Raw genomic sequence first — 18,766 nt, forward strand, 5'->3', positions numbered from 1 at the left:
TAAACAATTAGTAAAAGTACTTTATTTTCCTCTTGAATTTGCTTTATATCTTGCTTTACAAAGTTATGAAGTTCACAGCTTTATACCAAAATGTAAGAAGGCTAAGCTATTTGCTTATAAACATTTTTGCAGTCAAATGTCATCTGATTTCATTCATCTAATCCATATTCAATATATAAAAAAATTCAGATACCAAGGGTACTGGAGCAGCTCTAGGGCATATATTTCTTTTAAGCAGGAGAAAAGCTCTTCAACAGCCTTTCCTCCTTGACTTCCTCCCCCACCAATTCAACTGGGCTACTACCTTCAACTGTAAAGCAAATCTAGGAAACTTTAGTTGCCCTATGACCCAGCAGTTGTAGTCTGGAGGTGAGGTTAGAGATTATTGTCTAATAAGCACTATGTCTGGTTTATACAAGGACTTCATATCCACTTACACATGGAACTCAGTATAGCCCAAATCACCTCCACCATAGCTTCTACCCTATCAGTCACTCTGAAATCCTGAAGATCATGATGATTTGGGGCAGGGATGAAACCACAGTTTTCCCAATGTGGCAGGCATGGCCTTCGTAACAGTTCTAGGAGCTCTCCTTTTGGTAGCAGAAACAAAATTTGTAAGTCAGCGTATACAAATTACAGTCGTTTGCACAAACCAGAGGGTATGTGTTGTTTAAATCCCACTTCACAATATACTGTGATCTCCCCTCCAGTGAATTCTCTTCCATAAAATATATCATGCCATTCCACTAAGTGTTGTACACCTACTCCCACCATACCATCCACATACCTAGTCACTAAAGGTGTCTACTATATTATCTACCCCAAAACCAAAACAAAAAAGCCCCTGTTAGGCAAATGATCACTTAAACAGCAATAATATTGCCTATACATTATAGGTAGGTCAGGAGCTAAACACTCAACTGCTAACTTCTGAGGCAGGAAAACAGTTTCCCCCACAAAAGCAGGAGTGTAGTAGCAATGGCATTCCCTCAAATTCAAGTAACATCAGGTGGAGATAATTCTTTGCTCTTATGTGTTTAACTGCTTTATCACTCAGCAGAGGAGTGTGTTAAAACACATTCTGAACCTGATTAAAAACTTTAGGAAAAAACTTGAAGTAACTGATAGTTTGCCGTAAACTGTCATTAAAATACTAGCATATGCACACCAAAGGACGGATACTATGGTTTTCTTGGCTTCCAGCCATTAAAAGTAGACCCAGGCAACTAAAGATAACATTCTCATAATGGCCTCCAACCCCTTATAAGAAACGAGGTGGGTTTTATCAGGTCATGGAACATTTCCCTTCCTTCATTAAGTACTAAACACCAAGTCAACACAAAAAGCTGAGCCACAGCTCTTCTCTAAGGGAAGACAGAAGGCTAGAATCAGTTAAGACATTGTAAAAGACAGAAAGCAGCCTAAGTTCTGTGTAACTTTCAAGACTCTTAAAAGCAATAACACAACCATAAGCAGCCAAGATGCTTATGGTGCCTTTATTTCTAAATAGACAGCTAGAACCGTGCATTTAGGATAACACACCAACCTGGGGTTAGAAGAATTTTACAATTTCTTGAAAGAAGGACGGTATTACCATGGCTTAAAAAAAAAAAAAAGTTTGTGAAATGAGGAAAAGTATTACAAATATAGGTACCCACACCCATACACACATACAAGGAACAGTCACAGCTGCACACACAAAGGCAGAAAGACTGTGCACAATTCTACCAAAATTAAACCCAAATCAGTTGTTACTGATTCTATCAATCTGCTCATACCTTCCCCACGATTGCCCAGCACCTCACATAACCCCTTCCTGCTGTACCAAAGCTCCACCACTCTCCTCTTTTCAGACATGTCCTCGGGCAGGACAGAAGGGCACCCATGCAACAGAGCATGGAAGACTTTCATAGCACACTGCCCAGTCACCATGGAACGCGGCTTCACTACGGACCTGAGTAAAACACCAGGATTAGTAATAAATTCCAATACGCCTTCCTGGGAAATCACCCTTCCCACACCCACACAACAGCCTGACTGCTCTGGTCATCCTTATAAGAAATGGGGAGGAGAGGTAAGAAAGCTTCTGAATCTCATAAAGAAATAGCACAGATACATTTTATGTAAGAGAATCTTCCCTCTGTTCTCTCTCAAGTATCATGCAACTATCAATAGTGTGGTCAAAAAAAAAAAAAAAAGTTTTCCTGTTCATAAGGATAGAAGTAAATAGTCTGTGGGGCCATTCATTATTTGGTAGTACCTCCTAGATTAGTTCTTGTTTATGGTTCCAGTAAGAATCGCTAGAGCCTTCCCTGGAAAAAAAGAACACATACTTAGTCTTGCATTCACTATCATACCCTCCTGAAATCCCTCATGAAGCTGGGTGAAGTCCCCAGCCCCAGAGCCCAGGTGAAGAGCTGTGAGTAGATGTGTGCACACAAACAGGGCTGGAGAAACCTGTGTGCTCGGCAATCCCAGAAAACAGTATGCATCACATCCCCAAGTCTCATATGTGGCACTGGGCTCTTTTCCCTTCTTCTAGCTCTCTGGAGACTTTTTCATGGTTTTGAGAATCCAGAAACAAAAGGCTAGAAAGCAACACTTCTACAGCTTCTCTCAAGAGTCCAGAGAAATTCCAAAAGCAGTCTCACTAGGCTGTGTTAACTTGGCTGCTCTCAGTGGAAAATTGGAGTCTTTACCTTCCTCATACTCTACTCTTCTTTGCCAGCTAGAAGGGAGGTGAAGGCAAGACTCCAGTTTCAGAAATCAGTTTCTAAAAAGTTGCTTGAGATCCTAAAGACTGTATGCAGATGCTTTATCTTAATTCCCCCATCTTGGGTGCTGCAGGTGGGGGATAAACACGCTGGGAGCCTAGAGGAAGTATGTGATGGCTGCCAAGAGTCTAGGCACAGCCAGAGAGCGGAACGGAGAGGGTTTGGCAATGGAGAAAACTAAGAGGTTTCACACCCACAACAGGCCTAGAGTCAGAAACTGGAAAGGGAAATAAAGGCTACACTCCAGTCCAAACAGCCTGACAATACCTACACCGTGTGCGTTCGGGGCCTAACAGCAACATTGCAAGGTAGATGTTAGGTCTGTGTACTTTCCTGAACTGAGCACTCCCAGCCAAATGTGCATAGATGTCTGATAGGAAATGCTGTCAGTGAGGACCTGTCATTATGTGATTTGCTGAATTCCTAAAATATAATCAGCAGAGCAGTCACTCTAGCTGTTGAAAATCTACTGTGTGTCCCTTTGGCATATAAAGCCAGCTCTGTCCATCTACAAGGCAAGAGAATAGTGAAACACACTGCACATAATTGTTAAGAAAGGCAACTAGTTGCTTCTAATTTAAATACCCAGTTATTAGAACTAAAAAAATTAAAAGTGATCCTAAAAATCTAGCATTTGCACAAACTTGTACGTAAAAGCTGGACTACGGTTTAAACCATCATAAGAACATAAACTAAAAATCACAAACTAAAAGCAATAAAAAAATAGATATGATTAGGGTCAGACCGGGCATCGAATTAAGATCTGTATCTTTAATCAACATCTGGAGAATACTAGTAGCATAGATTACTACGTTCCATGCTGTCCCAGAGAAGTATGGTTCCTTAAAATCTGTTTAAATCTGAGAAACCTCCAGTAAGAACTTACAGTGTACCTATCATCCCATAGAGCTGCCCAGACTTACACTAGTGGTAAGCCTGGCTAGTGACCATTTTCTCCCTCCCTGCTTCTCTGGGGAAGGGAAGACTGTGGCCTCTGAGAAGGGCCAAAGTTAAATTAGTTCAAACAATAACTTCCCAACATGGGAGGCAAAAAACTTCACGAATCAATTTTGCTGTCATCCTCAGCATGTCGTTCAATGTGTCCCGCAGCGTCCTAGGAATAAAGGGAAAAGGGCCTGTGAGAGAAAAGCTGGTAGTAAGACAAGAGAAAATTCAAGCCAAGGAGAGCTTCCCGGGTACATTCTAAGATCCATACATGGAAGGCGATTTATATGAAACTGTGCACTTAAAGATCAGTTCTTATCTCACACAAAAATATTGTAATAATCCTCCAGGCCCAGTTATTAGATTTGAAACATTTAAAAACATTCTCTTGGGGCGCCTGGGTGGCTCAGTGGGTTAAGCCGCTGCCTTCGGCTCAGGTCATGATCTCAGGGTCCTGGGATCGAGTCCCGCATCGGGCTCTCTGCTCGGCAGGGAGCCTGCTTCCCTTCCTCTCTCTCTGCCTTCCTCTCTGCCTACTTGTGATCTCTCTCTGTCAAATAAATAAATAAAAATCTTTAAAAAATAAAAATAAAAAAAACATTCTCTTAAGGCTCTTTCTCAAAAACTCTCAAAAGGACTACCTAATTCATCATTTGAAACCTCATTAAGCTATTCCCCAAATCTCTGAATAATAGTAAAAAGGAAAATCCCTAAACTATTTATTCCAATTCTGAACATTCTTTTTTTTTTTTTTTTTTTAAAGATTTTATTTATTTATTTGACAGCGAGAGATCACAAGTAGGCAGAGAGAGAGGAAGGGAAGGAAGCAGGCTCCCTGCCGAGCAGAGAGCCCGATGTGGGACTCGATCCCAGGACCCTGAGATCATGACCTGAGCCGAAGGCAGCGGCTTAACCCACTGAGCCACCCAGGCGCCCCTCAATTCTGAACATTCTAATAAGGCCTAAAGGTCTGCCTGCTCTGAGGAGTCCAATGACCCCAGGTCGGCCTCTGGTCCCACTCACGTACCTGTTTGGATCCTTTCCTTGCAGTGAAGAAAGCATCACAGTTCTTCCAGCGACATTTCAGAGTTTGAAAGTTTGGATTTGTATGGTCAGTGAGCAAATGTTGTTTCAAATGATCCACAACACCAAATATCAGAGAGCAGCCGTGCCACTAGGGAGAAAGGCAATGAAAGGGTTAGCAGAACGAGTACAGGAACCATGCCATCACAATTAGAGCAGTCCTCGCTCGTATCCTGTACGGACTGCAGAAGCAAAAAGCAAGCCCCTTATTCTTTAATTCTTGGCTAGAAAATATAACAAAGCTGGAGGCACCCACATCAATTACCAATATTCTGAGGTGACTGGAAAGTCTCAACACTTTGCTCTACTGAGAAGGTGAGGCACCTAGATAGCCACATTGTTAGAGGAAAAGGTTAGCAAATATTGATGGACATGTTACCATAAAATTCAGTTTAAGCCAGGTTTATTTTTTTATCTTGCCATCATAAAATGAGTTCCTTAGTCCATTTATTATAAAAGGGGGTTGCTGGGTGGCTCAATCAGTTAAGCATCTGACTCTTGATTTCAGCTCAGGTCACAATTTCAGGATCGTGAGATGGAGCCCTGAGTCAGGCTCCATGCTCAGCCGGGAGTCTGCTTGAAATTCTCTCTTTCCTCCCCACCCTCACCTCTCCCCCACTGCTTGCTTTCTACATAAATAAATAAAATCTTAAAAAAAAAAAAAGCGCAAAGAGTTCTCTATAATACTGAAGGGGCTTCAGTTTCACAATTTCTGAGAACTGCTGACTCGTGAACTTGAAAATAAATATGTCTGACAAAGAAAACTACACCCTGGAAGGCTGACTTTACAGAGAATCTTTATCACTTGAATCACAATCTTTGTTTTTTCTTTTTAAAGATTTTATTTATTTATTTATTCATTCATTTATTCATTTATTTAGCATGCAAGTGGGGAGAGGGAGAGAGGAGAGGCAGAGGGAAAGAATCTCAAGCCAACTCCCCACTGAGCATGGTGTCCAACTTGGGGCTCAATCTCACGACCCTGACATCATGACCTGAGCTGAAACCAAGAGCTGGATGCTTAATCAACAGATCCACCCAGGCGCTTCTCTCTTTTTTCTTTTTTTTTTTTTAATTCCTACTTTACTAAAAATGTGGCTCAATTCTCAATTTCACTTGTTAGTCAGAAAGCATCAAGACTCTTTGTCTTGGTTTTTTCCCCTTCAGGCTTGCTTATCTTAAACCCTACAATTCTAACAGGTTCATTTCTATAAAATAATGCAAATTTGATTTTTCCTGCAGCACTATTCCATCCCTCCACCCTTAAAACCAGATGGTATTTTCTCCATTTCTGTAGGTGAATTAACCCTCTGTATTCTAGATCCTGCTGTACTATATTTTGTGTCCTTCACTGAGAAAACCAAAAAGCAAACCAAACCATGAATACATGAGTATAGGACAGTGGGAAGGTCACAAAAATAAGCACTTCCACGTTTTATTTCACATACAGTTGGCCCTTGAACAACATGGTCTCAAAATGCACAGTCCATATACACTATGGAGTATTATGCCTCCATCAGAAAGGATGAATACCCAACTTTTGTAGCAACATGGACGGGACTGGAAGAGATTATGCTGAGTGAAATAAGTCAAGCAGAGAGAGTCAATTATCATATGGTTTCATTTATTTGTGGAGCATAACAAATAGCATGGAGGACAAGGGGTGTTAGAGAGGAGAAGGGAGTTGGGGTAAACTGGAAGGGGAGGTGAACCATGAGAGACTATGGACTCTGAAAAAGTCTGAGGGGATTGAAGTGGCGGGGGTGTGGGAGGTTGGGGTACCAGGTGATGGGTATTATAGAGGGCACGGATTGCATGGAGCACTGGGTGTGGTGAAAAAATAATGAATACTATTTTTCTGAAAATAAATAAATTGAAAAAAATTTAAAAAAAATGCACGGGTCCACTTACATGTGAACTTTTTTCAATAAATATAGTACAGTACTGTAAATGTATCTTCATTCTCTTATGATTTTATTTACTTATTTAAGTAAGCTCCAGGCCCAACATGGAACTCAAACTCAAGACCCCGCAATCAAGTCACATGTCAAGAAGCCAGGCACTGCTTCTTAAATCTTAGTAACATCTTCTTTCCTCTAGCTTACCATAATGTGAGGAAACAGTATATAGGACATATAACATACAAAATATGTGTTATTGGTAAGGCTTCTGATCAAGAGGAGGCTATTAGCAGGTAAGTTTTGGGGAGTCAAAAGTTATATGTGGATTTTCACCTGCACAGGATTTGGTACCCCTAAGCCCCTACACTGTTCAAGGGTCAACTGTACTTCTGTAACAATTGATATTTTTGTAAACATGTACTGATTTATAATAAAACAAGCAAAAATCACCAGAGAGAGGACCTCTGAAGGGATAATATATAGCCATACTTCATATCTAATCTTAGATTATTCATGAAAGAAGTATGGAAACATTTTATGTATAGCTTTAAAAAATAAGTTTCCTTGGGGAATCTGGATGGCGTAGTTGGGTAAGCATCCGACTCATGGTTTTGGCTCAGGTTGTGATCTCAGGGTGGTGAGATCAAGCCACAGGTCAAGCTACATGCTCAGTGTGGAGTCTGCTTGATTCTCTCTCCCTCTCTCTCTCCCTCTCCCATTCATGCTCGCTCTCGTGCTCTCTCTCTCTCTTCCTCCCTCTAAAATAAATAAATCATTTTTAAAAATAAAAAATAAAACAATAGGGACGCCTGGGTGGCTCAGTTGGTTAAGCAGCTGCCTTCGGCTCAGGTCATGATCCCAGCATCCTGGGATCGAGTCCCGCATCGGGCTCCTTGCTCGGCAGGGAGCCTGCTTCTCCCTCTGCCTCTGCCTGCCATTCTGTCTGCCTGTGCTCGCTCTCTCTCCCTCTCTCTCTCTGATAAATAAATAATAAAATCTTTAAAAAATAAATAAATAAATAAATAAATAAAACAATAAAAATAAGCTTCCTTGTCCTCCAGTGGGAGGCAAAAAGTAGATGCTCAAATATAAAAATGCTTAATTGATGCTAATGAAGATCTATAAATTAGCCTAGCATTAAGCAACTCCTAAGTCTTGCTAGGAGAACAATTTCACTCCTTACCCAACAACGGTAATTCTGCATCAGATTCAGCCTCACAGCTTGAATACTGCCATCGTAACAGCCAGTATAAATCTGGAAAAAGTGGTTTCTCGTATTAGACCAAAACAAAACACACAAAAAAATCAATAACTAAACATCCTCAAAATATGTGTCAAAAGCTCTTTGTGCCGGCTGTAAGAAAACACAAACCAAAACCAAGGCCAGCCCTGAGTCCTACCACGGCTAAGTATGTTCTAGCGCGGGTACTGTGAAGCTCTGCTTCTTAGAGAGCCACTGCTGAGAGCCCGGCTGAGAGCAGCAGTGCAGGGCTGGAGGCCCCAGGACCCCAGGCCCCTGAGCACGGCATGCTATACTACGCATTACACGGGAGCCAGCTGCATTCCATCGCTACAAGAGGTGCTACTGCTCAGAATCTGATAAACATCCACTCTGCTTCAACCCCATAATTTAAAAATAAAATAAATCGAGGCTTAGTAGGGTTGAGTGAATTAGCTTCTACTTTTAGGACTGCTTTCATTTCGCCATACTGGCCAGGTCTCCTGACTCCATTCTAATGTTATGTTCGGATCGTAATCGCTCTGGAAAAAGCACCACTCAATTTTTAGGGGACAGGTCTTAAACTTATTTTCTCTTTCATGGGGGTATCAGATTATTATTGTAATTATTTTCACTTATCAATATAGCAAAGAGAATATTCAACAATGTCACTGGGTTACTTCTCAGTGATACTACACCAAAAGATAAAGGATTCAATAATGAGGCATATCAGAAACAGATATCATCTTTGGGAGTGATAGAGAGGAACATTATCATCAGTTTGTAGTTTTTAGTGAACATATTCTAAAGCAATATGTGACATGGCTAATAATACTCACCATACTTTTATGGATGGTCATACACATAATCATGTCTTTGTGTCCTCCATAAACTTGCAGTCGATCATGGGACTTAGGTGGAGGAACAAAACAGAAAGATAATTAAGGTCATTCATACACTGTGTTTAATAAGCATAATCCCCGGAGCCCTCTGGCAGGATTAAAACCATACCCAAGGCACTATGTGGGGCACCGGGAGCATTTTCACAGAAACGTAATTTCTGTGTCGTGTCAAAGTCTCCAACCTGAAACTGCACACGGGGAGCACTAGGCAAGCTTTAGAGACTACCACTGCAGCCTGTAACCCTCCGGTAGGGACCTGAGCCTCACCACAAGCCTCGGAGTATTTTTCTGAAAGTATAGCCCACGGACCATCTACTTCATTATCTAGAGGTCTTCTGAAAAAATGCAGATTTCTGGGCCCACCCTCAACCTTGCTATATTAAAAAAAAAAATTTAACACCTAACCCAGGCAGATCTTCTCCCCAAATTGTTGAAGCAAAAGAGTAGATCTAAATTCTACCTGTAATTCATAGACACGAACAAATTTATCCAGGCAAGCAGTCACCATCACTTTTCCTAGGATATTCACCACAGTCACTGCGTGATTGTGACCTTTATAGATCCGCACGAGCTCACCAGTCTGCATCCAAAAAGAGACAAGTCACTAGACTGATTTTCAAGATTCCTTCCGACTTTTGAGATTTCGGGTTCCATTATTCCCTAAGTCATAATTCCGAAGCTACTTGTACATAAGGGAGCTGAACTAATTTTAACAGCTAAAGTACTCACACAAGCATTTATCACAATACAGGTATACAACATATACGAAATGTACCCTGACGGAGAGAAGCTGGTGTTACAGAAAGGAAAGGCTCACAACTCTATCTGCGTGTATTTTGTAGGTGTTGACGTATTTCGCTGCACTGTCCCCAGGTTTATAGCCAGGCACTGAACTTCACACAGCTGCCTCTAGGACCCGAGCAGAGTCTCTTGGCTGTTTTTATTTGTTCTATTTTAAACTACATAACATACACACTTTCTTGGAGCCTCAGCTGCTCAATTTATCTCAAGTTCAAATGAAACAAACTAAACCTTACATAAACTTTAAATCTGTCCCCCATTAAAAATGTTGATTGGGTCAGAATTTCCAGATTGCTCACTACCTTCCAAGAGCTCATGCAGGTACAGACTGTTATTAAGCTTTTCACTGGAAAAAGGGCTTTCATTTGAACTGCAGGAGGTCTGAGGAATCCTTCAAGCTTTCACCATCATTCCGTTAAAGATTTCTTTACATCAACACAACTTACATGAATGTTATGGGCGTGGACTGACTGATCGCTGGAGCCACTGAACACAAGGTCATTCACCACCTTAAAGAAAAAAATTCATTGAGTTAGATTTGGTATAAGGGTCTGAGCTTTCTCTGTAACCTGTAAAGCACATTGTTGAATTCTAATTTATAACCTACTTTGAAATGAGTATGAACTAGGGACAAAACAGTTCCTCAAATTTTCTAAAGTGAAACTTCTGTCCTACCACCAGGTACTGGGATGAATCGACAACGTATTATTGGGTTTGCTGCCTCCTTAGAATGATTATGAAATAGCCAAGAGGGCTTTGAAGTATATCTACATTCTATAATAAAATACACCTCTCTGTTAATACATTAAAATACAGTACAGTGACCCAAGCACTGTAATCTCTTTGCTCTTTTCAAGATGATGTGCTCTAAACAAGACATTAGACAACAAGGGAATTGCCACTCAAACCCTTCTATGGGTGACAGACAACCCACTCCTCTTCTCTTGCCCTGTACTTGCCTTCATGCAAAGAATGGTTTTGCTGTGGCCCTCCAGAGTTCTGAGGAGGAGTCCATTCCGTGCATCACGAACACTAATGGTACAGTCATAAGACCCAACAACGAGCAGCTTTCGAGCGCCTTCCTGTGCTGTAGCAAGACAGCTAACAGCCCGAGGGCCATGGCATTCGAAGATTTCAAGTCGTTTATTGTTCTGAAAAATAAGCCACCATTATATGAAGTAAAGGAAACTCAGCTGGTAAATGTCAAAATCAACTAACCCAAATCACTACCTTGATACGAACTCTCTAATTCTATTATCTGTACTTAAGTTCTCATACCCCATCCCTGTCTTTAACTTCACAACCTCTGCCATTCTCATTCCAACTCTCTTTGTGTCCAAGGCTCCCTCCTCCCCCAATCCAGTGGGGACACAGCAAACTCTTGCATTATAAACACATTTCTAACTTTAAACTACAGTATCTGATCATAATTAGTACTTGATTCTCTTTTTATGCCTTCTCTCACTTCCCTTACATTAATGATAACAAATGATCAACTTTTTTTTTCCACATTCTAACATATCTACCATGCCTTAGACCCAGAAACTCTTTCCCTGATTTTTTTCTCATCAAAAATTTTGCAATCAATTAGTCACATTTCCAAATTTCTCCACTGAGAATTACTTACTGAGGTCTAATTTTGCTAAGAGTCTCTCATTCTCTACCTTTCTGTTACTCTCAGTTTCTTCTGATTTCTCGTTCTATGTCATCTATCATCACATCATTTAGTGAACTAGAGAAGTCTTTTACATCAGTCAGAGTGGCATGGTCACATCCTAAATTCCCAAACATTCCTTAACCTCAGATCTTTTACTTCTCTCATCCCCATACCATTCTTGCTCCTAAATTCTCCCACTTCTCAAAAACTTCTAAAAAGGATCTTTGGGGGTGAGGGGTGTGCCTGGCTGGCTCAGGAGGTGGAGCATGCTACTCTTGATCTTGGGGTCATGAGTTCAAGCCCTATGTAGAGATTGGGTGGAGAATATGTTTAAAAAAAAAAGAGAGAGTCTATAAATAAATAAATAAATAAAATAAAAAGGAACTTCAGGTGCACACAAGTGGTGAAACTCCCAGAAGCTAAGCACAAAGCAGCAGCTGGGAGTGTCCAGGGCTAAGCAATGACTCCAACCACCTTAGGTGCTCGGGAGACAGGCTGGTGGGAGTTCAGGGCCAGGCACAGAGAACCAACCCTGGCTTTCTTTTGAGATCTCAGAACCACTGCATTCTAGGTGTGTGGCCAAACCAAAAAGGGCCCAGCCCTCATAAGACTTCAAAATTCCCATGTCTGCAGAGATTCTGAAATCTCTCTGTCAAGGTCTATCCTCTCTGGGGCTTATCAACCAGTTAGGGATCATTTCCATTTGAATTTTTTGTTCTCACCCTGCCTCAAACGTCCTGCTCCTAACTTCTATCCTCCTTTGATAATATTACTCTCCCCAAAAAGGAATGAGGTCATTATCAAGTTTTATCCTTTAAAAACTTTTAAATTTATTCTTTCATCTTCATTTCTATTGCCCTAACCAAATCTAATGTAGGCTTTTAACACTTCACATATAAAATGCAACAACTTTCACTAATGATCCTTCTGTGATCTATTCCTATCAAGTGAACCATATAACTTGGTATAAGCTTCTTCTTCTTTTTTTTTTTTTAAAGATTTTATTTATTTATTAGACAGAGATCACAAGTAGGCAGAGAGGCAGGCAGAGAGAGAGGAGGAAGCAGGCTCCCTGCTGAGCAGAGAGCCCGATGTGGGGCTCGATCCCAGGACTCTGGGATCATGACCTGAGCTGAAGGCAGAGGCTTTAACCCACTGAGCCACCCAGGCGTCCCTGATTTTAAGCTTCTTAAAGGCAGAGGCCATGAGATATTTTATTTTATCTCTTATAAGCAGTGGTTCCGGCTCACATGTGGAAGGAGAGTTGGTAGGTATTCCTAACATATGAATAATACTGTAATTGGACATAATACAATAAACACCATAACATGCTGTCAAAAGATGACCATGAGGCACCTGGGTTGCACAGTCGGTGAGGCACCTGACTCTTGATTTCGACTGAGGACATGATCTCAGGGTCGTGAGATAAAGTTCCACGTCCAACTCCATGCATGGAGCCTGTTTAAGATTTTCTCTCTCCCTCTCCCTCTGCCAGCCTACTGCATCAGCACACTCACGTACTCACTTTCAAAAAAAAAAAAAAAAGGAAAAAGATGACCAGATGACCTTGGGATACAGAGCTACAGCTCATTAGTAACCAAACCCATCAACTTGACCTCTTCTATCTTTTATCCATTCTCTTCTCTTCATTCTTAGACTGACCGTTCACATCATCTTCTACGACAGAGCCTCCTAAATGGTTTTCCTGCCTCTACTAGTACCAGTACTTTCCTATCATCAACTACAGGATGACTTTCTCTAAAATACAAATCGAATCCTATCTCTCTTACTTTAAAGCCCGCAAGATGGAAGTCCACCTACATTAATAAAGCACACAGGGCTATCAAGAACTTGTCCCTCCTCGCTTCCTAAGCTTTAACCTGAGGCCTAGCACGTAACAAATGTTCAGTAAAGGTTTGCTCAACAAATGAAATTACATTTGGATTAGGAAAGAATGAGGCCACATGAACAAAAGGCAAACCTATGACTGGATTCACATTACAGAATAGGTTATCCTCATGAAACCCTAAATCAGTTCCAAACCACATCAATGTCATAGTCAAAAGAATTTAAGCTTATTTTTCATGGTGTCATTCTTAAAATGAGATAGACTAGTTTAACCTATGACTCATTATTTGGCCCCAAATCATCAGGCTTGGTTTAATTTAGTAGAGCTACCTTTTGGTCCTGGCACACTTAGGCCTGAGCAGGCAGAATGAAGGATCTTGTTTCACTTACACCAGAAGATAACAGTTTTTGAGTAGCAGCTCATTCTGTTGTTTTCTCACACAATAAAACAGGAAAATGTCTGCCTTCTCCTCCTTTCCACACACACACTACTTTCTAGTGTTCTCCCGCCAGACACTGACCTTGATGTTGAAGGTGACCACGGTGCCATTTGCCAGTCCTGCATAGAGGATTCGCCATCGACTGTGGAGGCAGAGAACCCGGTCTTCCAGCTGTAAATGTTCCACACACTCTCGTGTCTGACAAAAGTAGACAACACCTAATCAGCAGAGGTTAGCAGCAAATAAAATGTGAAAGCAATCCTTACAGCAGAGTGTGAAACGATTTATGAGGAAGAAAATGTAGCACCCTCTATCTTGTAGAAGACTATTTTGGACTTGGCCAAAGACCCTCAAGCTATAAACAAATATCGACTCTAATAATGTCACTCGTGCTCCTAATTTGAAATGTAGAAATTCTAAGAACTGGGCCTTAGGGGCACCTGGGTGGCTCAGTGGGTTAAGCCTTTGCCTTTAGCTCAGGTCATGATCCCAGGGTGCGGGGATCAAGCCCCACATCGGGCTCTCTGCTCAGCAGGCAGTCTGCTTCCTCCACTCTCTGCCTGCCTCTCTGCCTACTTGTGATCTCTGTCTGTCAAAAAAATAAATAAAATTAAGAAAAAAAAAAAAAAAGAACTGGGCCTTAAACTTTTAAATGAAGTAGCCAAAAGTAAAGCTACCTTTGACATCTAAAAAGGAAAATAAAGATTACAGTTGTATATTTGACACTTTTATTAATCATGTATGTGCTTGCCTGTAATTGATTGTCTACTTCAATAGTTCCCACACACCTCCTTCAAACCAGTGCCAGGATGGCTGATCCATAATTAGCTGAGCAGCTTTAAAAATATATAGAACCCCAAGCTTCTTCCTCAATCCATGAGATTCTAATTCAGTAGGCTCTGGAATGTGCATTTAAAAAAAAAGTTTCTTGGGGTGCCTGGGTAGCTCAGGGGGTTAAGCCTCTGCCTTCAGCTCGGGTTGTGGTCTCGGAGTCCTGGGATTGAGCCCGGCGCTGGGCTCACTGCTCAGCAAAGAGTCTGCTTCTCCCTCTCTCTCTGCCTGCCTCTCTACCTACTTGTGATCTCTGTCTGTCAAAAAAATAAATAAAATCTTTTTAAAAATTTTTCTTTACTAATTCTAATGCATATCCAGGTTAAATAAGTACTGTTTGATCTCACTTTCAAGAAATGATTTCCATGAATTTCCTGATCTGGGTTATACTAGCAATTCTAGTTACCTAGGTAATCTGGCCCTGTTGCTAGTAAGATGGTGAGCACTCAAGATTTGTTACTGAATGACACTAACCAATGAAAGGCCCAAGTATAGCTTTTAGACAGGTCTGGAAACAGATGTTAAAATCATGATGGTTCGAAGAATGGACAAGCTGTGGGTAGGGTGATAAAAGCTATAGGCCGGTGATGCATAAATAATGAATCTTGGAACACTGAAAAGTAAAGTTAAAATAAAAAAGAAAAAAAAGCTATAGGCTGTCAAAGCTTTTGACCTCTTTTCCCAACCTTCTTTTATAAAGTGTCAGTCTCCGAAATTACTCAATTTTCTCCCATAAAATTACAAATATAAATGCCACGTATAAAACTGTGAAATAAGGGCGCCTGGGTGGCTCAGTGGGTTAAGCCGCTGCCTTCGGCTCAGGTCATGATCTCAGGGTCCTGGGATCGAGTCCTGTATCGGGCTCTCTGCTCAGCAGGGAGCCTGCTTCCTCCTCTCTCTCTCTCTGCCTGCGTCTCTGCCTACTTGTGATCTCTCTCTGTCAAATAAATAAATAAAATCTTTAAAAAAAAAAAACTGTGAAATAAAGGAAAAAGCCAGTAAATATGCCCAAATGTTAAAATTCATGTTGCCTCTGGTTAACTCACGTGAGATCTTTTCATAGTTTTTATAGGGCAATCAGATATATAATGTAGTAAAAAAAGAAGAGTCCTTTTGAGATATGAGTGGTTGCTGACAAGCATCTAGTCACCCACAAACTCTAACGGAAAGGTACAACAAGATTAATAACAATATTCTGTAAACTCAGTTGATAAAGCAGCGGCAGGGTTTGAGAGGATGGACTCCAATTTTGAAAGAAGTTCTCCTGGGGGCTAAACGCTATCAAACAGCACTACAAGCAATAGAGAAGTGGTTCATGAAAGGAAGAGTTGATTATGGAGGCAAACTTCACTGTGGTCTTATTTTAAGAAATTGCCGCAACCACCCCAACATCTGTCAGGGGCCACCAACACTGAGGCAGGACCTCCCACCAGCAAAAAGACTACAGGTCGCTGAAAACGCAGATGATGGCTAACATTTGTTGAGCAATAAAGTATTCTTTTTCTTCTTTTTTATTTTTCCTTCTTTTCCCCTCTCTGTGGAGGAGAGAAAAAGGTATTTCTTAATTAAGGTACATACATTGTCTTTCCAGATAAAATGCCACTGCACACCTCACAGAATATAGCATCAACGTAACTTTTATGTTCACCGGGAAACCAAAAAAATTCCTTTGACTCGTTTTATTATGATGTTCACAACTCACTGCAGTGGTCTGGAACCCAACCTGCAGTATCTTTGAGTTATGTCTGTGCCAAAATTGGCTCAAAGCATAAGAAAGTGGGCAGAATCAACCATCTGTGTCCACTCTGCCTAGTAAATAACAGCCAAAGCAGCTTAATATGATCATTTATGATTTCTCTGGACTCACTCACCTTGACATTATAGCAGCGAATGGTATGGTCACTGGAACCAGTGTAAAGAGCAGCATTCTTCCCGGAGATCTGGGTAACCAGGAGGCAGTTCACTTTGGAGACGTGCCCCTCAAAGACACCAATGCACTTCCGACTCTAAAGTCAAGCACGTATCAGATCATTACTTGTGGATACATAAGCGTTAGAGAACACGTTTCCTACACAACAGCAAAAATGCCAAAACACACAGTTTGCTGCTGTATCCTTAGTGCCTCGGTTAGTGCCTGGTATACGAAGGGTGCTCCGTAAATACCTGTTTACTAAATGCCCAGTAAACAGTCACATGAACTAAGTACCTGCAACTCTATGTTATCTGAGCCATTCCAAAAATACTTAGAGCGATCTGCTGTAAGAGAGACAGAATTTTAATGAATGCCTGGGGCAAGGTTCTCCAACTTAGGACCAAAGATCTGACAAATCCAAACTGCAGCTGATTTCCCAAATAAGTTCCTGCATTTCATCAGTAAATAATGAATCTTGGAACACTAGAAAGTTCCACAACATTCAGAGATTTGTCCCGTGCCATCACGGGCTGCAGTGGTCCAGGGATGGTTTCACAGGGGAGCATCCTAAATGTTACCTTTGTACAAAGATGGAGACCCACTTAGAATGTGCATACATACATTTATCTTGCAATTTAGAATTAGAGCCAATCCCCCAAATGTTACACTCCTATTTCCTGGTACCACTGCTTCCTTCCTTCTGTCGCCCCTGTTGCCCCTTCCCATCACTAGCTTAATGGAACCTAGACACCTGATGCCTAGAGTGAACACATTTTCATGGTCCATTATCTAACCTTTTGACTTTCAAGACTTCAGCAATTTCAAATACTTTCATGGTGTCTGTTCAGACAATGAAGTATTCCTGAGCCAAAGGCAGAGGCTTTAACCCACTGAGCCATCCAGGCGCCCCCCAATGAAGTATTCCTAAAGCTTCTTGGCTATCACCTTTGATAAACAAAATTAGTTTGACACACACCAAATTCAAAACTCATTCTATGAAAAGTTCATTCTATGAAAACTAAGAAAAACGAGCATCAGATTACACTAAGTGTTGGGTACAAGAACACTGTTGCTCTCCTTAATAACTTGGGACAATTAATCAACTGTGAAAAAAAATGCCTCCTCTAGTACTTCCCTGATACTCATTCTAACCTATTATGTAGCAGCTACATGAAGGACCTCATCGGCAACACCAGGACCAGAACCTGAATGGCCAAGCCCTACTGCTGGCCAATCAGCTGTTCATGGTCAAGCATAGGACCCATTTTTACAGCGATGGGAGAAAAAAGATACCCCAGGGCCTTCTGAAATCTGTCTGTGAGCAGGAGGAGAACTAGCTTTAGAAAGAGGTGACACCAGAGAAAGCAGAATGGACAGACAGGAAGAAGCTAAGTCCCCAGTGACCCTGCTAAGCCATGGCATCAACCTCATCTACAGCTAGTCTAAAACTCACCTCATCTTTGGACAGAAAATGGATTCCCCTACTGTCTAAGAGAGTGTGCCCTGGAGTCCTGCAAAAACATTCCAATTGATTTATCAACTCACCACCAGATTATAAGCTCGGACAGTTTTATCTGCTGAACAGGTGTACAGTAAGTTCCCAAATATCTGAATTGCATTCACTGCGGCTTGGTGCCCCTCAAAGCTCCCTTCTGTGGGCTCATCATCATCTCCTGGCTCGGAAGATATTTCTGGAAAACAAGAGTATGTTTCAGAGACGTGCCTGCTTTTGTCTGAAAAGATACTAAAAAATCAAAACCATTACAGGTTTTAGTGGTCCCTGGATTCTTCTTAAAACTTAGTTCCCCTAGCAAAACACATTTTTCATTAATGATCTTCATTATGAAGACTTTATAACAAGAGAAGGCAGAGAAGGGCTCTCACATAGGAGAAAAGATAGATACTTATTTTTTGAGTGAACCTGGAAGTACAAATCTCTCTCCATATCCTCTCTTCTGCTGCCAAGTTGTTCTGTTGAATAAGGCATTCTTCTTCTTCTTTTTTTTTTTTTTAAAGATTTTATTTATTTGACAGACAGAGATCACAAGTAGGCAGAGAGGCAGGCAGAGAGAGAGGAGGAAGCAGGCTCCCTGCCGAGCAGAGAGCCCGATTCGGGGCTTGATCCCAGGACCCTGAGATCATGACCTGAGCCGAAGGCAGAGGCTTAACCCACTGAGCCACCCAGGCGCCCCAACGCATTATTCTTTATGCAGTTCCTTCTCAAAGCAAAAACCCCAGGGAGGCAATGAAACCTTAATAGTCATTAGCTGAACAGATACAACAGATGGGAATAAGAAACTACAAAGGCCGGATTTAGGATTTACAGATACCATAATTGCTGGTCAAAGCAATCCTCTTGCTGACAATCATCCCCCCAACCCCACTCTATAGGCTTACTTAAACCCTGGCTCTAATATCTACAAGCCTCTTTTTCTGTGGCTAATTTAAAT

General features: G+C 41.3%; 1 protein-coding gene across 1 annotated transcript in view; it reads right to left on the reverse strand.

Annotated features, from left to right (window-relative positions):
- The window catches only part of ZNF106 (zinc finger protein 106), a 69,691-nt gene continuing 50,925 nt past the window's right edge, over window positions 1-18,766 (reverse strand). Inside the window, exons 13-22 of the mRNA XM_032343436.1 lie at window positions 17,862-18,007; window positions 16,276-16,410; window positions 13,655-13,771; window positions 10,588-10,779; window positions 10,075-10,137; window positions 9,288-9,407; window positions 8,765-8,836; window positions 7,890-7,961; window positions 4,750-4,896; window positions 1-3,891 (exon numbers count right to left, since the gene is read on the reverse strand). Of these exons, the coding sequence (XP_032199327.1) occupies window positions 3,835-3,891; window positions 4,750-4,896; window positions 7,890-7,961; window positions 8,765-8,836; window positions 9,288-9,407; window positions 10,075-10,137; window positions 10,588-10,779; window positions 13,655-13,771; window positions 16,276-16,410; window positions 17,862-18,007 (1,121 nt within the window). The 3' untranslated portion in view covers window positions 1-3,834. The remainder of the gene's footprint in view (window positions 3,892-4,749; window positions 4,897-7,889; window positions 7,962-8,764; window positions 8,837-9,287; window positions 9,408-10,074; window positions 10,138-10,587; window positions 10,780-13,654; window positions 13,772-16,275; window positions 16,411-17,861; window positions 18,008-18,766) is intronic.

This window comes from Mustela erminea, chromosome 5 (genome assembly GCF_009829155.1).
Source record: "Mustela erminea isolate mMusErm1 chromosome 5, mMusErm1.Pri, whole genome shotgun sequence".
NCBI classification, from domain to species: domain Eukaryota; kingdom Metazoa; phylum Chordata; class Mammalia; order Carnivora; family Mustelidae; genus Mustela; species Mustela erminea.